The 26,610-nt window shown below is 39.7% G+C and overlaps 1 protein-coding gene and 1 pseudogene across 1 annotated transcript; one reads left to right on the forward strand and one right to left on the reverse strand.

The window, feature by feature from the left end:
- Nucleotides 1-2,224: 2,224 nt before the first annotated feature.
- LOC124969281 (phosphatidylinositol N-acetylglucosaminyltransferase subunit C-like) lies at nucleotides 2,225-3,464 on the reverse strand. Its single transcript, XM_047532162.1, has one exon. It carries the CDS (start codon nucleotides 3,257-3,259, stop codon nucleotides 2,366-2,368), a length of 894 nt encoding a protein of 297 aa, XP_047388118.1. The 5' UTR covers nucleotides 3,260-3,464; the 3' UTR covers nucleotides 2,225-2,365.
- A 12,628-nt stretch (nucleotides 3,465-16,092) lies between these two features.
- LOC124968020 (putative gustatory receptor clone PTE01) lies at nucleotides 16,093-17,056 on the forward strand (annotated as a pseudogene).
- Nucleotides 17,057-26,610: the final 9,554 nt, after the last annotated feature.

Here is a 26,610-nt window from a genome sequence, read left to right on the forward strand (position 1 = left end):
TATCAAGTGCTTTTTCTGCATCTATCGAAATAATCATGTGATTCTTGACTTTAAGTCTATTGATATGGTGAATGACATTTATTGATTTCCTGATGTTGAACCAACCTTGCATCCCTGGGATGAAACCCACTTGATCATGGTGCACTATCTTTTTAATATGTTTTTGTATGTGATTTGCTAAAATTTTGTTTAGAATTTTTGCGTCGATGTTCATTAAGGATATTGGTCTGAAATTTTCTTTCCTCGATGTGTCTCTGTCTGGTTTAGGAATCAGGGTAATATTGGCTTCATAGAATGAGTTTGGGAGAGTTCCCTCCTCTTCTATTTTCTGGAATACTTTGAGAAGTATTGGAATGAGTTCTTCTTTAAAAGTTTTGTAGAACTCAGCTGAGAACCCATCTGGTCCTGGACTTTTCTTTGTTGGAAGGCTTTTGATGACTTCTTCTATTTCATTACTTGAAATTGGTCTATTTAAATTGTGTATGTCCTCCTCGTTCAGTTTAGGCAATTCATATGTCTCTAGAAACCTGTTGATGTCTTCGAAATTTTCTATTTTGTTGGTGTATAGATTTTCAAAATAGCTTCTAATTATGTTTTGTATTTCAGTCGTGTCTGATGTGATATTTCCTTGTTCATTCCGAATTTTGGTGATTTGGGTTTTCTCTCGTCTTCTCTTTGTTAGTGTGGCTAAAGGTTTATCAATTTTGTTTATTTTTTCGAAGAACCAACTATTTATTTTGTCAATTTTTTGTATTGTTTCTTTCGTTTCAATTTCGTTGATTTCAGCTCTGAGTTTAACTATTTCCTGTCTTCTACTACTTTTGGTGTTAGTCTGTTCTTCTTTTTCTAGGGCTTTGAGCTGTAGTGTTAGGTCATTTATTTTTTGAGTTTTACTTCTTTTATTAAATGCGCTCCATGAAATAAATCTTCCTCTAAGTACTGCTTTCATAGTGTCCCAGAGATTTTGATATGATGTTTCTTTGTTCTCATTTACCTCTAAGAATTTTTTAATTTCCTTCCTAATATCTTCTGTTATCCATTCATCATATAGTAGCATATTGTTTAATCTCCAGGTGTTGGAGTAGTTTCTGTTTTTTACTCTTTCATTAATTTGTAACTTCAATCCATTATGATCTGATAGAATACAAGGTAGTGTCTCTATCTTCTTGTATTTGCTGACATTAGCTTTGTGGCATAATATATGGTCTATTTTAGAGAAGGATCCATGTGCTGCTGAGAAGAAAGTGTATTCGCTCTTGGTTGGATGGTATATTCTATACATGTCTGTTAAGTCTAAATTATTGATTGTGTTATTGAGATCTATGGTTGCTTTGTTCAATTTTTGTTTGGAAGATCTGTCCAGTGGTGAAAGAGGCATATTAAAATCACCTAGTATTATTGTGTTATGGTCTATTTGGTTTCTAAAATTGAGAAGGATTTGTTTAACATACATGGATGAGCCACTGTTTGGGGCATAGATGTTTATGATTGTTATATCTTGCTGATTTATGCTTCCCTTAAGCAGTATGAAATGTCCTTCTTTATCCCTTCTAACTAACATTGGCTTGAAGTCCACATTATCTGAAATGAGGATGGATACTCCAGCTTTTTTGCTGAGTCCATGTGCATGGTATGTTTTTCCCCATCCTTTCACCTTTAGTCTATGGGTATCTCTTTCTATGAGGTGAGTCTCTTGCAGGCAACATATTGTTGGATCTTTCTTTTTAATCCAATCTGCCAGTCTATGTCTTTTGATTGATGAATTCAGGCCATTAACATTCAGGGTTATTATTGAGATATGATTTGTATTCCCAGTCATTTGGTTCATATTTAAAATTTTTGACACATCTTGGTTCCTCCTTTATTTGACAGTTCCTTTAGGATAATTCCTCCCTTTGCTGATTTGCTGCTTTGTTTTTATCTCTTCCTCATGAAATATTTTGCTGAGAATGTTCTGTAATGCTGGCTTTCTTTTTGTAAATTCTTTTAGCTTTTGTTTATCATGGAATGATCTTATTTCATCGTCAAATTTGAAGGTAAGTTTTGCTAGATATAAGATTCTTGTTTTTTTTTTCTGTGTGTGTGTGTTGTTATGTTTTTAATAATGACCATATCACTTCATCTGTTATAGTGACTAACAGATGAGAGGCAATAACTCAAGAGGGCACCAGGAAACGTTTTTATCATAAAATGGCAGAAAAGGTAGCACCTTCACCACCCACGCCTTTGTTGAATTTTTCTTCTGATCTGTTCTCATCCACATCATCAGGCTGCTGCTTCCACAATGGGCTCTGCCTTCCAACTTTATGTTGGTTAGGATGCCAGTCTGTCAGCTTGCCTTAATAGTGTAACGGGGGTCCCTAACTTAGCTGAGGAACCTGGACAAGTCTTCTTTGATTTCAGCTTCATCCCAAGGTCCATGAATGTTTTCTTTGAAAAGCTGCAGGCGAATGAGGTAGAAAGGGCAGAGACATGAGATGGAAACCAGCAGAAGAGCAAAGAGTATGGCTCCCACAGCACTGATGGACAGCAGGCCTCCCAAGGCTGAAAACGCAAAAAGCAGCGTGACGCCCACGTAGCTGCGGGGAGTACAGGCTTTCAGTTTCTTCTGTAACATGGGCCACAGTGCAAAAATCTGGATGGCAAATGTCACCATGACAAAGGCGTGCACAGACCGGGGAAGACGCGAAGCCAGGCAGACAGAAGCGAAGATGGCCATGTTCAAGGACAGTGTGCTGGATACAATGGCGGCATTGGCCCCATAGTCGAAGAAGATGAGGTGGCCCAACAGCATGAAGACTGACATGGCATAGATGGTGTCAGTGCTAACGGACCCTGTCAGGGTCTTCAGCACTGGGGAAAAGCCGTAAGTGAAAGCAATGAAGACCAGGGCACTCTTCAGGTCAGCCCACCGGGTCCGCCCGCTCTTCCTCCGCCCTTCGCCTCCATCAATAAGATCGAACAAGATGTAACCCATCAGTGAAGGTGCCAGGGCAGTTCCAAAGAGCCAGTGAGGGGCCAGAAGACCCTCGTCCATATACCACCAGATGACCACAAAAACACAGACACTGCACAGCTGTTGTATCACCACACTGGACTCAAACACCACAGCCCAATATTGGTATTTTCGAGCATAGATGTTTTTCTGGAGCTCTTCCAGGAACCGCCAGTCCACAAAGTTATCAGGGAAGGGCTGCCGTTCATACAAGACCTTCTGCCACCTGACCTCCTTGGTGTTAGTTACAGGTTGGGCACACATTACCTGATCCTTTCCCTTGAACTCAGGCCAGTTCAATCTTCCTCAGAGAAGTCCATGTGGTTCTTGTTGTTCATAAAATCTTGAAATTAGACTTCTCTTCTGCTGTTATCTACTGACCTTTCCTTATTTTCAAAGGCAGGAACCCAGGCTAGGCCCACAATAGATGTGTTTGTTCTCTGAGACAGGACAACATGGTCAAATTCCTCCGGGCCTCCCCGCCTCGGGCCTGTGGTGGACCACAAAGCAGGAGGCCCGCGCGGAACCCACCTGCCGGCCTTGATGGGGTTTGTTGTTATATATTTGCTCATACACACAATATAATTTGCCAAATAAATGTCAATGCAACTAAATGAAATTATAGGGCCCAGATGACCCTGGCATATACACAAATGGTCTTGTGACTTGTACCTAGTTCTGTGGCACATTTCTAAAAGAGATGAAAGTGCAGGAAGGAAAACACAAGAATGCCGGGCCACATGGAATATGGCCAACTACTATGGATCAGAAAAAGGTCTCTGATATTTAACAGGTATTTTTATTTTTGATGAATCCTTTGTGCCAAATGAGTTATAGGATCTGGGGAAATAGAAATCAGTGTTTCGGAGACACCTGCCGATCTGTTCTGTGATTTACCTCATACCCCAAATGTAAGTGCACCCTGAGGGGCAGGTCTCATGCTGAAATAACAGGCAAGTTAAATGACTGGTTGACTAGTCAAGGGCACAACCCATGAGGGTCCTCATTCCCAGAGTCCCTGTACTATAATTAGACAGCACAATTCAAGATGAATTCAGAGTTTACAAGCTAAAAGCCTAGCATCAGTTTCATAAAAGTACTGCTGTCAGTTGAGTGCAGTAGTGCATATCTGTAATCCAAGCTGTTTAGGAGACTGAGGCAGGAGGATCACAAGTTCAAAGCCAGTCTCAGGAAAGGCAAGGCACTAAGCAACTCAGTGAGACCCTGTCTCTAAAAAATACACAAAATATGGCTGGGGATGTGGCTCAGTGGTTGAGTGCCCCTGAGTTCAATCCCAGGTATGAAAAATAAAAAAAGAAAAGAGAAAAAATTGCTGTTGTCTTTTCTGTAAAATAAACATGATGTAGCACTTCTAACCTTAAGAAGACTCTAATCTACATAGAATGCCTAGCCCAGAGCCTGACATTCAGGAATCTGTAAATAATGTTCCATACTATTGTGGATATTATTCTCATCCTCCTCATCACCTTCATAAACCTTTTGGAGAACTAAGGGAAAGTGTTAGTGGGACCTACTTTCTGCTGTTGTGGTTGATGGGGTGTTTATGGGAAATAGAAACCAATTTGAGAGGAAAGTGCAACTTTGAATGAGATTTCTGGGACACTTGACACAACTGAGAACATAAACTTCACAGTCTTCACAACTAACATTTTGCACATCCCTATTCTCCTGTCTGGCTACCCAAAATGAATGTTTGCTCTAATAATGAGGAAACAGTACTCTGGACAGACCTTCCTCCATCCTTCATCTCCTTCAGCACTTACCATATCCCTGATGAATCTTGGCCAAACTGTGAAGATTTAAAGTTTATCTCCTGCCTGATGCCCAGTGACGGCTCCAGCTCCCTCCTCAAGATCAATGCCAATGCAGTTTCAGGTAGGAATTTTGTGGTGCTGCCTCCCCTGGGAGGAGGCACATGCATGGAGCCCACTGGACTTGGAGCCATCGAGCTGAAGGGCTGCAGGCACAGACTCATTACTGATGAATATATAACCCTGGAGGCTCAATGCACAGGGCTGATTGTTAACCAGATTGGTGCAGTTTGTCACTAACTCTAAGCATTCCTCATACTCATGGAGAAGATAAAAGGGAATATGTCCACAAAAGTTTTGCGGCTCTTCTTTCACTCAAGGAAGTTCATCCTTTTCAAAAAGATGTGTTAGGTTTTTAATTCCAGTTTTATTGTGGTAAAATTAAAATTCCCAAACAATTTACCACTTCCACCATCCTTGAGCACAGAACACAGTGGCATTGGTTACCCTCACTGTGGTGCATCCATCACCAACCTTCTCCAGAAATTTCCCATCTTCCCAGACTGAAACACTCTACCTATTGGAAAACATTCCCCATTCACTGCGCACCTGTAATCCCAGCAGCTCAGAAGACTAAGGCAGGAAGATCACCAGTTAAAACCAGCCTCAGCAACACAGTGAGGACCTGTCTCAAAATAAAAAAAAATAAAGGGACTGGGGATGTGGCTTGGTGTTTAAGAAACCCTGGGTTCAATTCCTGGTTACTCCCCCCCAAAAAAGTTCCCCATTCATCTGCTCCCAAATTAGCTACAACTACTCTACTGTAAAACAGGACAATAAATGAAAACCATTATAGTGTACTCAGAAAATAACATGACCAGGGAGGCAAGCTCTCCAGGTACAGAGGTTGAGTTTTGCTGTCTTTCCTACCCTATGGTTAAACCAGGTGTCTCAGGCCATCAGAGTGGGCTGTTCTGTGGCTCCTCCTGGCACTTTGGTTTTCCTGTTCCTCACACTGAAGGGAGTCAGCATAGAGAATTGCATGGCATAAAGGATGAGGACTCCTCTCCCTTGCACCACACCAATGCTTGGTACATACCAATAATTGGTCCATAAAGTGAGCAAATAACTGGCAGGTGAGAACCACCAAATGAGAGCATCCTCAGAATACAGGAAATGATTTTATATTGAAAGAAATGTCCCTGAGAGGAGGGGGAAAATTTTATATTGCACAGCAAATACTTTAAAGTGCTATTAGATGAGGTATCAGAAGAGGAAACACTAAGGAGCTGATAAGGGTGAGAGAAGAAATAGGGAATTTCCACATTCTTGAAGTAAGTAAATTATAAAGCAATCACATTATGTGGCTGGGATTCCAAAAGGCCAAATGAAAAAGACCACAATGAACCCAAAAAGGTGAGGGCTCATGATGATTGGTTGATACAAGGGTGACAGATGGACATGACACAGTCAATTGCTATCCCAATTAAAGCATATTGTCCATAAGCCAAAAATGGTAACAAGAGATATCTGGGTCATACAACCTACTCAGGTAATGAACATATTGTGAATTGGGGTGTGCAAATTATCTTTGGAACCATGGAAGAGATGACGCAGATGTCAGTCAAGAACAGATTGAGAAGGAGAAGTACACGGGGGTGTGGAGGTGGGAGTCAGAGCTGGCAGTCAGAATGATGAGAAGGTTCCCAAGCACCTTGACCAGGTACATGGACAAGAACGGTCCAAAGAGGAGGGGCTGCAGCTCTGGATCCTCTGAGAGACTTGAGTGATGGAATATGCAGATATGTTAGATTGTGTGGTTCTATATGTCTCAGACACATTTTGAAACAGAAAGAGGAAGGGGAAAAGAAAATAAATGGGCATCAAACATTCTGTATATAATTTGAACTGAAGTGTTTAAAGCTGTGCTATTCACACTGGAGTTCCAACACATTCAATGATGTTTCTGAGTTGTGACAAATCCATTCTCCCCACATTGTGGGATTCTGGGTTATTCATATACTTCTATATATACTACTTTGGAGATACTCAACTCAACTATGTGAGTAGAACTATGTTAGTAGACCAGGAACATTAGTGATAGTAAGTCCATGATCACAGTGTAAGTTTGCCTTCTTTTAAGAGAAAATAGAGAATAAGCAACAGACTTTCCTTTTTAAAAATAAATTTAATCAAGGGATATTAAAAAATAGTATCATTATCAGTCAATAGTAGAAATTCCTTTAAGTTAAAATATTTAAAACACTGTGCAAAAGTATGAACTGCATTATGTGATGAGTAAATTAAAGGTGATGACTTGTAATCCTAATCCATTGCCATGTACCAGTTACCTACTAGGGGTTTCCTGCATTCCTTTCATGCCTGAAATTCCTCTTTCCTAGATGTAAGTCCTTCTTCAGAGGATGTTTCTCTTAAAATTATTCAATATAAGGGCTGGGGTTGTGGCTCAGTGGTAGAGCACTTGCCTAGCTTGTGTGAGGCACTGGATTTGACACTCCGCACCACACAAAAAAATAAAATAAAAAGTTTTGTGTTTATCTACAAGTAAAACAATATTTTTAAAAAGATTATGCAATAGTGACCACTTGCCCTTGACTTTGGTAGACTTCAAATTTTCATAAACATGGTTTAGTTAAATGTTTATAATCAATGGCAAATATACCATTAGTGCCCATCGGTGTTTACCTGGTACTATTCATAGTAGGTAATGCATGGACAGCCAAGGCACCCATCAACACATGACTGGACAAAGAAAACATGATCTACTTACACAGTGGGTATGATTCATCCACAAAAAAGAATGAAATTCTGTCATTTACCAGAAAACCAATGGAATGGGAAGTTATCAAATGAAGAGAAAGAAGTCATATGCAGAAAAACAAATATTACAGTTTTCTGTCATCTGTGCCAACTTAAAATATGACCTTACAAGTAATAGAGGGTCTATTAGGGACTGGACTGGGGACTGGGGGGAGGGGAGAGTCGAGGATGATAGAAGTTAGAAAGGAAGGTGGATCCATACACAACATATGGGTGTGTGGAAACATCAGAGTGAAGCCCACTAATATCCACAATCAATACATGTTGATTAAAAAGTTAGCACTTGTGTATATATACATACACATATATATCTGTGTGTATATATAGACATTAAAGTGTACGTACATATTTGTGTGTATATATATATATACATATATATGTATATATGTATATATGTAATTATATGTCTGTTTCTAGCTTTATTTTGAATTATAGTTACAGTTATAGCCATAGTTTGGATATGAACTCTCCCCCAAAGACTTATGTGTTGAAAGCTTTGTTCCCAAAGTTGATGCTACTGGAGGTGGTGAAGAATTTAGGAGGTGAGACCTAGCTGTGGGAAGTAGGTCACAGGAGCAAGATGTGTTTGAGGGTCTAACATATTCTTGGCCACTTCCACCTGTGCTTGCTCACTCTCTGTCTCCTTCCAGCTGATAAGAGGTAAAATACTTTTCTCCCCCATACCCTCTCTGCCATCTTCTGCCTCACCATAGACCCCAAAACAGTAGATTCAAGAGACCAAAAACTGGAACCTCTGAAACATAAGACACAATAAATCTTTACTCATTTGACATAGCTTTTCTCAGGAATTCTGTTACAGTGATAGAAGGCTGATTGACACTCAGACAGCTAAGAGCCTGATTGCTTCTGTTTTTTCAACACTTTTCTTTTGAAAGAAGGTATCTGAGCAATACAGAATCACAAGATAGAACCATGTGTGTGCTGATTCCATCTTCTGGGTCCCCAGAAGATCACAAAATGCAGCTCACCTTCTTCAAGTTGTTCCTGTCCATGTACCTGGTCACAGTGTTTGGGAACCTGCTCATCATCCTGTCAACTGTCAGCTCTGAGTCCCACCTCCACATCCCATGTACTTTTTCCTCTCCAAACTATCCTTGACTGACATTGGTTCCATGTCCACCAGCATCCCAAAGATGGTTGTGGACATCCAAACTCACAGCAGAGTCATCTTCTATGTGGACTGCCTGATGTCTCTTTTTATCATTTTTTAAGGGATAGATGGGATGCTTCTCACTGTGAAGACCTATGCAGGTGTGTGTCATCTGTCACCACCTGCATTACTCTATTCTCGTGAACCCTCACCTGTGCATCATCTTAGTGTTGGTATTTCTTGGCCAGATTTTAGAAATCACAGCTGCACAATTTGATTACCTTACAATCTCCCTACTTCAAGGATGTAGAAATTGTGAATTTCTTCTCTGACCCTTCTTGAATTCGTAATCTTGCCTACTCTGATACTTTGATCAGTAATCGAGTCATATATTGTGTTGCTGCCTTCTCTGGATTTCTTCCTATCTGTTAGGGTTTGGCTCTGGAGTATCCTTCAAACTCTCACATATTGAAGGCTTGATCCCACTGAAGCTTGGTTCAGAGGTGGGGTTTGTGGGAAATTATGATTGAATCATGAGGACTCTTAATCTTATAGGTTAATAGCTGGAATGGATTTCTGGGAGGAACTAGAAATCCTAGGCAGTTGGGGCTTGATTGGAAGATATATTTTGTCCTTGGCCCCTTTCTTTTCTTCTCTCTCTTTTTTCCAACACACTCTTCTGCCATGATGTTGTGCCAAATCTCAGGGCAAAGCAGTGGAGTGAGCCAATCATAAAGAGTAACCTCTGAAGTGTGAACCCAAATAAGTAGTCCTTCCTTCAAGTTTTTGGTCACAGAGACAAATGTTGACAAACACACTACCTCAGGATTCTTTTTTCTTACTATGAAATGAATTCCTCTGATGTATGAATTCTATCCCAGGTGGAAAGTGTAAAGACTTCACCTGTGGGTCTCACCTGCCAGTTGTTTTGTTACTCTATGGAACAAGCATTCCTGTGTAACCTTGGTTTAACTGTATCACATTCTCCCAGAAAGGGCATGGTGACCTCCGTGTTGTACACAGTGGTCACTCCTATGCTCAGTTCCTTCATCTACAGCCTGAGGAAGAGGAACATTGAAAGCACCCTGAGGGGGCTCCTCAGCAGTATTGTCTAATATCAGGACTCTTGCATCTATTTACAATGCAGATTGGAAAATATGGCAAATGTAAACATCTAGACATATAAATCACAACTCCATGGTCACATTATTTTAGTAGTTTGTGGGATTTACTAATACCTCATATTTCACAATAGGATGGAGTTAATCAGGTTTGGGAGAGAGAGAAAAGGAAATATTTTAAAATGGTTGTAAATGTTCAGTTTTGGAGGATAAAAAATTGGGCTTGGATGGCATTGATGATTGCACAACAATGTAAATGTAATTAATGCCACTGCACAGGACACATATCAAGGGTCAAGTGATAATAGGTATGTGTATCTTACTATACTACAATAAATATCAGAAATAAATGCCAACCAATCTTGCACAAATTGAAACAAAGAAAGACTAGTACTGTGTGTTGTCTCTCATATTTAGAAACTAAACAAAGTTGATTGGCAGGAATCAAGATGAAAGAAGGGTGGTTAGATATGATCAATGCAGTGTGTAGGTAATTACAGACACATCGCACTGAATCCCATGGATATGTGTGACTTGTATGTGTTTATTCAAAATAAACAAATGAAACACATGTTGCACACAAACTTCCTCCTGAGTAGAGGAAGAGACCATAACATCTACAGGGTAATTTAGTTGCTTTACTTCTTCCTCCATTCATATTAGGGAGTCCTTCAAGACTCGAGAACATGGACTAATTTGGCTAATTACGAGCTCTGTACTTGGAGCCTCCAGGGTCATATAATAACCAGCCTGTGCCTCCTGTCCTTCAGTGTGATGGTTCCAAACCCAGCAGTCTCCACTTCTGGGTCTCCTTCTCCCTCTGTTGCCTACTTCTGAGAGCTCCTAGATGACACTGTATTCATATCCATCCTGAGGAGCCAGCCTGGACCTTCATAGGGCACCTAGCTGGGGAGCTGTGTTGTATCCAGCCCTTGGTCATGACCCAGCAGAGAAGCAACTTAACCCAGTAAATTATGCTGGGTGGAGGAAGACCCATTGGAAACATCACTTGATCATCATCAGAATTTATATGATAGTTTGGGAGGTCAGAGGGTAGAATAGCAATGTGCAAATTTTCAGTTATTAGGACAGTAAAATATCTTTTAGGACTACAAAATTTAGGTTATTCATTGCAATGGGGCAACAGAAATCTTACTCAAATGCTGTTTTCCAATCATTCTTGTTCTACTTCCAGTAGATAATTCACCCACATTAGCAAGTAATGGGTCCCTCAAATGGTTTCCTAAGCAATCTAAAGGGACCATGAGGTGATGATAAGGACAGGAGAAGGTATACAGTAAACAACCTCACAAAGCATTTTGACCTCCTGGGTTTTCTGCTGCAAACAACTTTTTTCACTTCACCTGTATACTCATTTTCTAGCTACAAATGACTACATATTTACTGTTTCAGAGAATATGAAAGAGTACATTATATGCACACAATTCTTGTGAGGTTATTAGGTAGAAAGAATAAAGCTATGAGCTCTCTCATTATGGATGTCATGTATCTTTCTCAGGAGAATCCTGGAATTTGTCTCCCAGATAATCCAGATATTTCACTTCCTGAAATGGAAGGAGTTAAGAATGTGTCTGCAGCATACATCGTGGTGTCAGGTACAATAGATGGAAGGCTTGTTTGCATTTTGCTGCCTGGTTACAGCCACAGGACCTACTGTCAGGGGAATGTCTGGCAGGTCTTCCCCTTCACAACTTGGTCAACACTTTGGCTTGTGCTGTAACTACAGGAAGATAAAGCTCGCTTAGTGTCCTCTTCCTTTTGCTCTGTCAAAGGGCAGAGCAGTGTACAATATCAGTGACATCAGATATAGGAAGGATAGCCAGAGATCAGAGGTAAAAATCCTAGAATGAGTAAACTCAGAAAACACACTTCTCCCCTCACACCAGGATGCTCTGTGGCCACTGCACCCTACATTCTTATAGTATTCTCACCAAACCTTAAAATGAGATGTAGAGTCAAACCTTGGGACTAGAAAGAGTGTAAACATGTAGTTTAAATGTAAACATGTACCTGTAGTTAAGAACCCGGGATTTCTGATTAAACTTCTGATGACTGGAGAATAATGAATAAGATCAACGCATCAGACTCAGAGACTAGCTGTTAATTTAGAATGCTGTCTTTATTTCTTCTGAGAAATACAGGTTATTAGTATATCTGAAGCTCAGCATTGTTATCTGAATTGATTTCTAGTTGACACAACTACACTGAATTAGTGATAAACAGATACTGAATGTTCCCTGTGTGATTGACCTGTGATGAAGGCATAAGCACCAAACAAAATTAAGAGGTTGTTATTAGTACTGATAAGGTTAACCTTCATATCCATCAACTACCATGTTCTATTACCAAAAGTTGCTGTTCTTTTATTTCTGGGTCAGAAAATTTTATAATTATATGTGTAATTATATGTCATGTATTTGATACAGAATGACTAGATTGCTTTCATTTCTGATCATTTGGAGCTTATTTTTTGTTTGGCCAAAGGAGACATTAAAAGTTTTAAAAGTGGATTAGGCGTGAGGTGTGTAGCTCAGTTGTAGAGTGATTGCCCAGCATGTCTGAGGTCCTGGGTTCTACTCCCAGCACCAAAAATGAAAGGAGAAAGAAAAAATAACAAATCTGTATTAAACATCAAATACACACTTTCTTAGATCACAAACTTTGACCACAGCCAGTGTAGTCCCAACACATGGGCCTGTCTTCACTTTCATCCCTTTCAAGAATATCCCATAGAAGTAGAGATAAGATGGGATAGCTCATTTGTATCTGTGTCATTGACATGTGGACTCCATAAAGCATGGGCAGAATTATATTTAAAGATCATGGTAGAGATGGTCATCAGCACACAGAAAAGAAAAAGAGAAAGAGCAAAAAACCTGCAGGACTGGAGCTGAGACACATTTTGGAGTCCTATTTTATTCCAGGGTCTCTTATCCCTTGACAGTTGCATTCATCGGTAAAGTTACTGTGTCCATCATGATTGAACTCTTTATTTTAAAAAGCAAAACCACCAAATATTTGTCAAGTCGAAAGAGGGTCCCTTAGGTTGCATGCATGTCATAAGGATGGTGATGACCTGCCTGTTTCACAGACAGGTGGAGGGATTTCCACACATCCACATGTAGTACCCGGTCAATGGCATGGGACCTGAGTGTTCATCTCCAGCATCCCCACCCAGGTCACCTCTAGTGAGACCATATGGGAATATTATTCTCCACACGAAATGAAATTTCTTGGCGAGTTGTCATGAAAGAATTATTACTGGAGATATTTTAGGAATATGTATTTTTCTATCTGTGAAGAAGATATACTTGACAGTAACTGATTTTTTTTTAATTGAGACAAAAAATGTATGTGATCAGCAGTAAAATGGAACATCCATTAATTGCTAGAAACTAAAAAACTATTCTCCAGTCTCATATTATCTGGAAATTCTCACTTTGTGAGACAGAGAGGCACACAAATTATCAGAGGATTGTTGGTATATTAAAACTCAGAAATTAAACAATGTCTCTCTATCAAGTAATGCTCATATCATTTAAAATATTTGGAGCAGATGCATGTACTTCTCAGAGACTTAAAATCCACACTGTGTAAACTGGTACATTTGGGGGAAATAAGTATTGAATTGTAGACTAGTTAGATGAACTTTAGGAAATTTTCAGGTAAGTTTTTTTTTTTTAATTTTTATTCATATATACCAAAATTCTGACATGGAAATATTGAGAGGAAAATGTAGCCACCAAATTTATAATTTTAGTTCCCTTTGGGGATAGGTATACAGGAGGATGGAATCATGTCGAGATACCAAGAACTTAAATTTCTATGGATTAGAAATAAAATCTGTGTAATATGTTATTTTTGAATCACACATTATAAAATATTGATACTTGAATTCATGTAGTGGGTTTTATTGACAGTATCAATAGATTATACTTATGGAGCACATTTTAAATGGTAGAAAAATGTTTTCTAAATTTTTTCTAAATGACAGAAAATATTATGAGGTAGTGGTTCTCAAAACTAGTGTAAGAAAGAGTGACCAATAGCTTCAGTGCAGATATCCTGGTGAAATTGCTTTTGGACTGCGCTGAAAGTATCTGGATATTATCAAATAACCACAAGCAAACACATTGAGAAATGAGACAAAGAATATATATACACAATTTGATTATTTGTTTCAATTTTTTCTTTAAGAAAATCCTAGTAGATATGTAATTATCCCCATTTCACAGATGAGCAAAATGCCCAGGTGTGCTTATGCTATGTCTTGAACTTTTCTCTCTTTTGTATTTTTTTCCATTTAAAATATAGTGTGAACTGATGAAATAATAAATTTCAGCCAGTAGCTGAAGAAAGAGCAATGCAAATCAGGAAGAACTGATGAGAGGATCTAATAACCAGTCCTAAACTGTCTCACTAATTGGACTCGTATTAGCAGAAACTCGTAAATCAACCCAATTAGGCCTTCACCCATGACTAGTCTCAACAATTAAAGGACTTACACCAGGATTGGCCCTAACAAAGTGGTAGCAGGAATTTTTCTATTAATTTCCTTTTATTCATTAATACAGAAAACAAAACAATCCAAGTATCAATAAGATGTGCAGGTGCTATCAGCACAGAATTTACAGAGACGTCTGCCTTTAACCCAGAAAGACATATACAATTGTCTCATTCTCTATCTCATGTCAATCAGAGTTAAAAACAGCTGCTGTTGGTGTTAACCACATCTAGCCTTCGTCCACATCTGCACACAGGTATTTATTTTATAGATCCTCCATCCCATATGCATGGTCTCCACTCTCAGTAACCTTCACCATGAGCAAGATATTCAAACTGTAGGACAATCATTTCAAGCCAAACCACTTCTTACCACCTCCTCATGAATTATGGAAAGTCTGGCACCTACAGGTATATCCTTCATTGCAGGCTTTTATTCTAAAGATCTAATCAGTGAATCTGCAAATATGATGTGCACAAATTCCAGAGGGGCCAGAGCATCTGTCACTCACCACTGCTCCCTAACAGCTGTCTATAGTATATGCATTATCTTCTCTGCACTTTTAGAACAATGCTAGTTTCCAGTTTTAGTTAAATAATGAAAACAACTCTCTTCTTAAAAATTCAGTTAAGGATCTTGCATTGTTGCTGGATTTTTCATTTTTTACATTCCTCAGATTACTATGCATTTTCCCTAAACTATCAGTCTTTGCAATGACTACCAAGCTTCACTTCAAGAATAGAGCTTAATAAATAGCATAATCTTAAAATTCAATTCTCCTCACACATCTCTGAAGGCCTCAAAAGATTAAAAGCACCCAAGGCCTTTGAAGCCTTCACTGGGGCTAAATGACTAAATTGTAAATAGAAGAACTTGTGTTTGGAAAAGCAATGAAACATTATTATCAGGCCAGAGTAGAATACAAAAACAGGGGAAAATAGTCAAGACTGTCCTATATACTAGACATTTTAATGGGATGGCTTGGGGTGAATAGAAATAAACCTGTGTAAAATAAAATTCTCAAAAATGTTTCTCAACTTTGCATTACTTTTTCATCATTGGCAAGTGTAGCATCCACTAATGATGTTCAGTTGTGTTAAAGATTATAAGCCATATTTATCAAAAAGTGAAGTTACAAAGGCAGGACTAGGAGTTATATGTCACATGAGTTTTAAAAGAAAAACAGCATTTTCTGGAGCATTTACATCCATGCAGGAGGCAAATCAGAACATCAAAAACTATGAAAACTCCCAAAAGAAAACTGGCTCATGACAATGTTTCCTTTTGCATCTTAGGAACTATAAACTACAACTTAGCATACAGTAACGCATCTGTGGCTCTTACGGAACACATGTACATATTCTGTCAGGGGATTCATACTATTGATTTACAATTTAATAAGAGATATTAACCATTTCTTCATTTCCTTTGATTAGATTTTTTTCTTAAAAGGGGAAGGATATTTCTTCCTTTTTTTTTTTTAAGTAGGCTATACTTCACTGAGATCATGGCCTTGTTATCTCTCATGTTAATGGTCTTGTAATATTGCTGAGTGTTGCTAAAGTAGGTGTTAGTGTAAAAGGAGACTAACAGATAATATAGGAGTTCAAAGAAGATTTGACTGATTTTAACTGAGAAACATACTGGAACTGTATAAATCTCAAGTATGAAAACTTGTATTCAAACTACATTCATAATGCTGGTACCTGTTTGTTTCATCTTTCCAAACATCTTTTCTTTTATGAAAGGTATCCACCCAATATAGAATTACAAAATCTAACAGGTATCTCAGAATTCCATCTCCTGGAACTCTCAGAGGCCCCAGACCTGCAGTCCATCCTCTTTGGACTGTTCCTGTCCATGTACCTGGTCACAGTACTTGGGAACCTGCTCATCATCCTGGCTGTCAGCTCTGACTCCCACCTCCACACCCCCATGTACTTCTTCCTCTCCAACCTGTCCTCGGCTGACATTGGTTTTATCTCCACCACAGTCCCAAAGATGATAGTAGACATCCAAACTCACAGCAGAGTCATCTCCTATGTGTGCTGTCTGACACAGATATCTCTGTTTATTATATTTGGAGGTACTGATGGTATGCTTCTGACTGTGATGGCCTATGACCGATTTGTGGTCATCTGTCATCCCCTGCATTATCCAGACATTATGAGCCCTCGCCTCTGTGGCTTCTTGGTATTGATCTTCTTTTTGGTTAGCTTTTTGGACTGTCAGTTGCACAATTTGATTGCCTTAAATTTTTCCTACTTCAAGGAGGTGTAGATTGCTAATTTCTTCTGTGACCCTTCTCAGCTCCTCAATCTGGCTTGTTCTGATAATTTTACCAGTAATATAGTCCTGTGTTTTTTTGTTGCCATCTCTGGATTTTGTCCCATCTCCGGCATCCTTTTCTCTTACTATAAAATTGTTTCTTCCATTCTGAGGATCCCATCCTCCAGTGGAAAATACAAAGCCTTCTCTACCTGTGGGTCTCACCTCCCAGTTGTTTGTCTATTTTATGGAACAGGCTTTGGAGTGTACCTTGGATCAGCTATATCGCATTCTCCCAGAAAGGGTACAGTGGCCTCAGTGATGTACACTGTGGTCACCCCCATGCTGAAACCCTTCATCTACAACCTGAGGAACAAGGACATTAAGAGTGCCCTGAGGAGGCTGCAGAGCAGGATGGTCTAATCTCAGGGTCATAGCATTCATTTGGAACACAGAATACAAAATGTTGAAGATCACCATCTTCACCTATAAATTCTACCTTCTTGGTCAGATTACTTTTGAAGTTTAGTGGTCTCAATCCATTATCATGTTCATCATAGAAAAGTTACAGCCAGAATTGAGGGAGGGAGTAATGGGGAATTTTTCAATTGTGTACAATTTTCAATTTGGAAATATAAAAAAATTCTGGAAGTGGGTGTTGGTGGTGGTTGTAACACAATGTGATTGCAATGAATAAAACTGAACCGTGTTGTTTGAAATGGTTAAAATGGTAAGTTCATGTTATGTATATTTTATAACAATAAGTGATGTAAATAGAATGCAGGTGAACCTTTAAAAAAAAAGAAATTTCAACAGCACACAGTACACATGACCTTCCTCATGAGCAGAGGAAGAGCCCCAAATATTTTGTGGACATTTCATTTTCTCATCTTATTCTTCCACTATTAGGCATTACATAGGGGATGGGTTAACTTGGAACCATTTGGCAAGTTATAAACTCTCTGCATTGAGTCTACAGGGCATGGATAGTCAATAATCAGCTGTGCCTCCAGCTATTCAGCTTGGTTCCAAGAGCACTGGGCTCTGTACCTGTACCTCCTAATTCCAAGGTTTTCTACTTTTGGAAGCTCTTATCCAGCACTCTATTATAACCATCCTGAAGACAGAGCCTGTGCCTTCATTGGGTACCAAGGAAGGGAGTAGCTTTGGGTCTACACTCCTTGATCATGACTCAGCAGTTATGCAATATAACTAAGTAAGTGTGGTGGGAGATGCTGGATGGAGGAAGGACACTCAGGGGAACAGCTTACTCTTCATCAGAATAAACATAGTAGTTTGCGTAGCGAGAGGGAAGTTACCGATTTGCAGAATTTCAAGTATGGGGCCTGTGAAATCTATCTTCTTCATTGTGGCTCCAGTTTCATGAATCAAGTTCAAAGTTTTGAACCCCTGCATGGATTCTTCTTCCCATTGTCATCTCATTTATGTTAACATAAAATCCCTTTAACTTCCAAAATAATAATGAAGTTCATGCTGAGAATGATAAGGATGATAGTAACTATCACATCACAAGCTGTAATTGAGACCTTCCTCATGTCAGGTTCTGAACTATTTTCTAAGTAGTTTGTATCATTTCACATGTATATTCTTTCCCATATTATGATCACCTACACTATTCCTATTTTACATAAATGAAAACAGCAGAATATCTTTATGTAGGTCATTATGTAGTGAAGGGAAGACATGGTTTTTTCAGCCTGTCTGACTGGAGACAGCCTATCTTTCCAGGAGAATCTTGATGATTTGTCCCCTTGATAGCCATTTCATCTTGTCACTCTAGGAAGAAACCTGTTAATCAGTGTGATCTTCCCTTTGGGCATACTTGGTTAATTACAGAGACACTCTATATTTGACACCTGTTGCATCAACTGTATTAAGGACAACTGGGATCACAGGTGAAGAGTAGACACATGGTCAGTATGACCTCTCTTGCCCTCACTCCAGGGTATCCTTTCACCTGTCCATGCCCAGGTTCATTATCATAATCATCTGACTTAATCTCAGAAGTAGACATATGAGGTAGAGCTAGATGTTGGTTGAGTGAGATCCTCCAGCAATCATCTTGCCTCAGACACAAGTTGCACAGCTATTCATGCACCATATTACATTTATAAGAGCTGGGAAAATCAAGTGAGAGAGCTTAGTGCCTACTTTCAGCATAAAAAATGAAAAGACATATTGAAGAAGGTAGAAGGGAACTAGTTGCCTGTGTGATCCCTGTCCCAAGCAGCCCAGTGCACAGAGACATGCCTCCCACTAGGGAGGGAGAGAGATTAAGTGTCTTGGACTTAAAATATTGTACTAGGCCTGCCATGGTGAAATCCAGTGCTGGGAAGCACCCTGCTACACTTGCCACCATGCCATTAACCAAGGGGGGAGCTGCTGAAATTCATGGAGCAGGTGGCAAAGAGACTGCCTCAACACTGTTGCTCCCAGCTTAGGTGACAGAGGGAGCAGCACTCCATACACTGGGGACCCAAGCACAGAGGTTGGCACAGGGCTTTGTCTTGGAGTTAAATGTCAGATCCACCCTGGAGATAACAAGATCCCATGAAAACTGAAGATGCTGTACACAGACTAGACCTCCCAGAACCTCTAAACTGGACCCACTATCAGGCAGAGATGAGTGTCCCAGTGTGACAGACTCAAGTCTCAGCAGCACCATTATTAACCTTGGATTGTGTCTGGGGCATACCTGCCCTCTTCCCAGTGCTGCACAGCTCTCTGTGGATATGAGGCATAAGCATGACTCAGGTGAGCATCAGTTTAGCTGGTAAGACACTGACTTCACTTCACCAACACAACTGCAACTTCAGGAAGCATAGTGTTGTGCAGAACCCTGTCCCCTGTGGGCAGTACAGGGTAGTAAGCACAGATCTTTGCCCCAGTATTTGTACTGGGCTGGTAATACCTGACAGCAGACAGATTCTAATAGCTCCCATTCCTAGACCTGACTGGGGAGGCCGTCTCTGAAACAGATCTAGTGCCAGGGAGAGAAATGTGGCCCAGTCTACCAGATTTCTCTTGGCTGCCATCAACTATGACTAATTGCAGCAGTCTTGGGACATGAGTCCACCAGGCAACCCATAGCACTGTGCTCTTTGGCCCTATTCTAGTGTCGTGCTGGTCTTGACAGACTGTGAGTTCAGAATGTGACAGAATTTGGCAGCATTTGTGGCCATGTATGTGGCATAGGACTCTGAGACTGCTCCATCTCTTGTACTCTATCAGGTTCTGCAAAATTCTACAGTGCCTGAATATGGGTGAGTAACTTGGCAAAGCATCTGGGCCTACTCTGGCCCCATGAAGATGCTTGTAGGAAGAGACAAAGTACTCTTCTAGTTCATTCTGAACCACACACCAATGATAGATTTGGGATGGACCTTAGGCTTAGATCACCCTCTGGTGCTTGAAGAGTGCCAACACACCACCAGCAGACTCCTGAGGACATTCACTGGAAGAGTGGAAGTGTATATAGGTTCAGAAAAAATAAAAACTAACAGCTGGCCTAGAATTTTGGAAAGACAAAACAAAAGATATCAGATTGAAAAGACTGGAGTAAATACAAAATCCTTCAAATGCCTGCATGACATTACAGGCCAACAAGTATCAAGAGCGTTCAGGAAAGCATAACTTCACTTGACAGTCTAAATAAGGTGCTAGCTGGGTGTGGTGGTGCACACCTGTAAGACTGGGGCAGGAGTATCACAAGTTCAAACCAACCTCAGGAACTTAATGAGACCCTAAGCAACTTAGCAGGACCCTATCTCAAAATAAAATGTAAAAAGGAATAGGGTAGTGGCTCAGTTGTTAAGTAACTCTGGGTGCAATTCCAAGTACGAATAATAATAATGATAATGATGATATGCCAGAAATCAACCACATAGAAATCAGTGTGGAAAAACTCTCAGAGAATTTAAAATGCATTAAAAGAAACTCAATGAACTTGAAGAAAGCACAGAGTAGTGATTGAATACTATCACAGATAAACTTAAGAAAGACATTGAAGCAGTTTTTAAAAACCAAACAGAAATCCTTGATCTGAAAATACACTTAGTACAAGGAATGGTGGGCACACAACTGTAATCCCTGCAGCTAGGGAGGCTGAGACAGGAGGGAGGATCCCAAGTTTGAAATTCCAGAATTTTAGTGAGATCCTATCTCAAAATAAAAAATAAATAAAGGCTGGGTGCAGTGGCATATGCCTGTAATCCCAGTGGTTCAGGAGGCTGAGGTAGTAAGATCCTGAGTTCAAAGACACTCTCAGCAATTTAGTGAGGCCCCTAGCAATTCAATGAGACCTATCTCTAAATAAAATACAAAAAAGGACTGGGGATGTGGCTTAGTGGTTAAATGTCCCTGGGTTCAATCTCTGGTACAATAAAATAAGAAGAAGAAGAAGAAGAAGAAGAAGAAGAAGAAGAAGAAGAAGAAGAAGAAAAAGAAGAAGAAGAGGAAGAAGAAGAAGAAGAGAAGAAGAAGAAGAAGAAGAAGAAGAAGAAGAAGAAGAAGAAGAAGAAGAAAAAGAAAAAGAAGAAGAAAAGAAAAATACACTTAACAAAAATAAATGCAATATTTATGTGGTTTTGTCTCTGTGTCTTCTGCTCTGAACCATTGGTCTGCCTGTCTATTTTGGTGCCAATACCATGCGGTTTTTGTTACTATTGCTCTATAGTATAGTTTAAGGTCTGGTATTGTGATAACTCCTGCTTCACTTATTCTGCTCAGGATTGTTTTGGCTATTTTAGGTTTCTTATTCTTCCAGATGAAGTTCATAATTGCTTTTTCTATTTCTATGAGGAATGTCATTGGGGTTTTAATTAGAATTGCATTGAATCTGTATAGTGCTTTTGGTAGAATGGTCATTTTGACAATATTAGTTCTTCCTATCCAAGAACATGGGAGATCTTTCCATCTTCTAAGATTTTCAACCATTTCTTTCTTTAGTGTTCTGTAGTTTTCATTGTAGAGGTCTTTCACCTCTTTTGTTAGATTGATTCCCCAATTTTTTTTTTTGTGGCAATTGTGAATGAAGTGGTTTTCCTAATTCTCTTTCAGAGGATTCATCACTTATGAATATAAATGCATAAATACAGTCACTTCATACTAGACAAAGGAGCCAAAAACATACAATGGAGAAAAGATAGCCTGTTCAACAAATGGTGCTGGCAAAACTGGAAATCCATATGGAGTAAAATGAAATTAAACCTCTATCTCTCACCCTGCACAAAACTCAACTCAAAATGGATCAAGGACTTAGAGATTAGACCAGAGACTCTGCACCAAAATGAAGACAAAGTAGGCCCAGATCTTCATTATGTTCGCTTAGGATCAGACTTCCTTAACAAGACCCCCAAAGTTGAAGAAATCAAAGTAAAAATCAATAAATGTGATGGATTCAAACTGAAAAACTTTTTCTCACCAAAGGATAGAATCAACAATGTGAAGAGAGAACCAACAGAGTGGGAGAAAATCTTTTTCACATGCACTTCAGATAGAGCACTCATGTCCAAAATTTATAAAGAACTTACAAAACTTTACAGTGTAAAGGTGGGCGAGAGTTTGTTCTTGGCCTGATCAATAAGTGGGCCACGGAACTGGACAGAGACTTTAGAGAAGAAGATATACAGGCAATTAGCAAATATATGAGAAAGTTTTCAACATCTCTAGTAATTAGAGAAATGCAAATTAAAGCAACTCTAAGATTTCATCTTGCTCCAATTAGAATGGCTATTATCAAAACACAAACAATAATAGATGTTGGCATGGATGTGGAGAAAAGGGCAAATTTTAACATTGTGATGGTGTTGCAAGTTAGTGCAACCACTCTGGAAAGCAGTGTGGAGATTCCTTAGAAAACATGGAATGGACCCACCTTTTGACCCAGTTATCCCACTATTCAGATTATACCCAAAGGAGTTAAAACCAGCATACTACAGTAACCCACCACACCAATGTTTATAGCAATTCAATTCACAATAGCTAGATGCCCTTTAATAGATGAATGGATAAAGAAATTGTGGTATATATTCATAACTCAAAATGGATCAAGGGCTTAGTAATTAGACCAGAGACCCTGCACCAAATAGAAGACAAGTAGGCCCAAATAGAATATTTTTCAGCCATAAAGAAGAAGAATATTATCACATTTGCAGGTAAATGGATGGAATTAGAGAATACCAGGCTATGTGAAATAAGTCAATCTCAAAAACCCAAAGGTCAAATGTTTTCCCTAATAAGTGGATGATGATATAAAATGGGGGTAGAGAGTAGAGGGTGAGAGAAGAATGGAGGAACTTTACATTATGTAGAGGGAAATGAAAGGGAGGAGGAATATATGAAAAATTATAGAATGAGGCAGAAATCATTACCCTGTGTTCATGTATGATTATATGAATGATATGAATCTGCATTGTGTACAACTATTCAAATGAAAAGATGTAAGAGGTACCCCATTTGTGTACAATGAATCAAAATGCAGTCTGTAAAAATAAAAAAAAATGCAAAAGAAGGCATCAACAGGAGCACAGATCAAAGAGAAGAAGCAATCAGTAATCTTGAAGACAGGCCATGTGAAAGCACATTTGAAGGAGAAAAGGGATGATGAAAGCCTATAGGGATTTTTAGACAGTATTAAATGAACAAATATACGGTTATTAGGTTGCAAGAGACTCTTGTAAATTCCAAAGGGATAGAAACCATATTAAAAAATATAATAACAGAAATTTACCTGAAGTTAATGAAGGATACATGTATCCAGGTCAAAGTTCATCAGTCAGATAGAACTCAACCAAGTCTATCCCTGAGACCTCTTATCATCAGGTTCTCAAAGGGGAAATTCCACTGATCTCACCTATGTGTGGAATCTAGAAGAGTGGAACTCACAGAAGCAGAGTGGAGTGGTTGTTAAATGTGAGAGGCTGGGGTTGGAGAGTGTTCTCAGCTCAAAAGTACAGGCAGGGTACAAGATTGCAGGTAGAAAGGAGACATATGTTTACCAGATGCATTTCACAACACAGCAACTACAGTTAAGAGCAATGCACTGTACTCTTGAAAATTAGAAAAAGTAGATTTTATGTTCTCTCCACAAAATTCTAAAAGTATGTGAAATAATAAATATGTTAATATACTTGATATAGTAATTTCACAAAATACATGTATTTGAAAATTATATTTACATGATAAATAATAAATAAATTTTGATGTCAATTAAAATTAATAAATTTAAAGTTAAAATATAATTTTAAAAGAATTTAGGAGATTGTGAAGTAAAATATCACAATTGCAAGCAGTTCTAAGATCTTTAAAATTTAATCACTTTGAAGGCTAGCTTCTCGGAGCAGACCACCCATTGTGAGCATTTCTACACAGAGCCAGCCACAAGTCCCCAAGCCAATGGAGAGCTTGGATCTGCAAGCAGCCTCTGGGATCAGGGCAGGGCAACCAGAGACTTCTCCAGGCAGCCAGCCCCCTCAGCGCAGGCTCTTTCCTCGGGGTGATCCAAGATGGCAGACTAGAGGGTGACTGCATCCCCAGGCACTCCAGAACACAGGAGTCAAGAAGGGGAGGCATTGAGAGACTCGGACTAAAATAGAGCCACGGGTGAGTCTGCCCAAGGGGTAAAGCTCGGCCCGGGTGGCAGGCCCAGATAGAGGTGGCTTATCAGAGCAGGGCAGGGCAGCTAGAGTCTTCCATAGGCAGCCCTGCACACTCCGGCACTGGGCCCCTCCCACACAGCCAGCTTCTCCAGGTTCTCGGAGCAGGCCCCCTAGTGAGAGCCTTTCTGATCAGAACAAGCTCCAAGTCCAGGAGCCAGCGCGGCGTGCTCCGGCCAACAAGGGGCTTCAGTGACCAGGACAGGGCAGCCAGAGACTTCCCCAAGCAGTCCGGCCCCTGCGGTGGGAGGCGCCTTTCAAGGCTAGCTTCTTGGAGAAGATCGCCCAGTGAGACCCTTTCTACACAGAGTCAGCCACAAGTCCCTGAGCCAACAGAGAGCTTCGATCCGCAAGCAGCCTCTGGGATCAGGGCAGGGCAGCCAGAGACTTCTCCAGGCAGCTCTGCCCACTCTGGCCGCAGGTTTTTTCCACGGGATGATCCAAAATGGCAGCCTAGAGGGTGACTGCATCTCCAGTCACTCCAGAACCCAGGATTCAAGAAGGGGAGGCATTGAGAGAATTGGACAAAAATAGAGTCACGGGGTGAGTCTCCCCCACTGGGCAAAACTTGGCCTGGATGGCAGGCACAGATAGGGGTGACTTATCAAAGCAGGACTGGGCAGCTAGAGTCTTCCCCAGGTAGCCTTCCACACACCTGCGGTGGGCTCCTCCCACATGGCCAGCTGCATGGTGCAGGCCCACAGTGAAAGCCTTTTCACACAGAGTCAGCTCCAAGCCCTGGAACCAGTAGGGGGCTAGGGGCAGCTTTCTTCAGAAACACTGCATTATCAAGTTCCTCCAAGACTTCAGGGAGGAAGGCTGAGAAGGTGATACACTGGAAATCTACCGGGACACTATAAGCCAATAGAGGAAATATGCAATACATCAGGGTCCCACTGACAGCTGACAAATATGAGAAAACAAGGGAAGAAAATGTCCCAAACAAACCTAGATACTACATCAATAAAACCCAATGACAGCACAGCAGAAGAAATGTCAGAAAGGGAGTTTAGAATGTACATAATTAAAACAATCAGGGAAGCAAATGAAGAGATGAAAGAGCAAATGAAGGCATTGAAGGAGGAGATGAAAGAGCAAATGCAGGCATTAAATGATCACACCAATCAACAGTTAAAAGACCAAATACGGGAAGCAAGAGATCATTTCAATAAAGAGTTAGAAATACTGAAAAAAAAAAAATGAAATCCTTGAAATGAAGGAAACAATAAACCAAGTTAAAACTCCATAGAAAGCATAACCAATAAGATAGAACACCTGGAAGACAGAACTTCAGACATTGAAGACAAAATATTTAATCTTGAAAACAAAGTTGGCCAAACACAGAAGATGGTAAGAAATCATGAACAGAATCTACAAGAATTATGGGATATCATGAAAAGGCCAAATTTAAGAATTATTGGGATAGAGGAAGGCTTAGAGAAACAAACCAAATGAATGAACAATCTACTCAATGAAATAATATCAGAAAATTTCCCAAATCAGAAGAATCAAATAGAAAACCAAATACAAGAGGCTTATAGTATTCCAAATATACAAAATTACAAAAGACCCACACCAAGACACATTATAATGAAAATACCTAACATACAAAATAAAGACAGAATTTTAAAGGCCGCGAGAGAAAAGACTCAAATTACATTCAGAGGGAAACCAATAAGAATATCAGCAGATTTTTCAATCCAGACCCTAAAAACTAGAAGGGACTGGAACAACATTTACCAAGCCCTTAAAGAAAATGGATGCCAACCAAAAATCTTATACCCAGCAAAACTTACCTTCAAATTTGACGATGAAATAAGATCCTTCCATGATAAACAAAAGCTAAAGGAATTTACAAAAAGAAAGCTGGCATTACAGAACATTCTCAGCAAAATATTCCATGAGGAAGAGATGAAAAACAATGATGCAAATCAGCAACAAGAGGCGCTAGCCTAAAGTAATAGCCAAATAAAGGAGAAACCAAATCATGTCAAAAAACAAATATGAGTCAAATGACTGGGAATACAAATCACATCACAATAATAACCCTGAATGTTAATGACCTGAACTCATCAATCGAAAGACATAGACTGGCAGATTGGGTTAAAAAGAAAAATCCAACAATACGCTGCCTGCAAGAGACTCATCTCATAGAAAGAGATACCCATAGACTAAAGGTGAAAGGATGGGGAAAAACATACCATGCACACGGACACAGCAAAAAAGCTGGAGTATCCATCCTCATTTCAGATAATGTGGACTTCAAGCCAAAGTTAGTCAGAAGGGATAAAGAAGGACATT

The sequence above is a fragment of the Sciurus carolinensis genome, chromosome 17 (genome assembly GCF_902686445.1).
Source record: "Sciurus carolinensis chromosome 17, mSciCar1.2, whole genome shotgun sequence".
Lineage (NCBI taxonomy): Eukaryota > Metazoa > Chordata > Mammalia > Rodentia > Sciuridae > Sciurus > Sciurus carolinensis.

Excerpts from the sequence above, each read along its gene's own strand:
- LOC124969281 (XM_047532162.1), bottom strand. The coding sequence starts at position 3,259 with ATGTGTGCCCAACCTGTAACTAACACCAAGGAGGTCAGGTGGCAGAAG.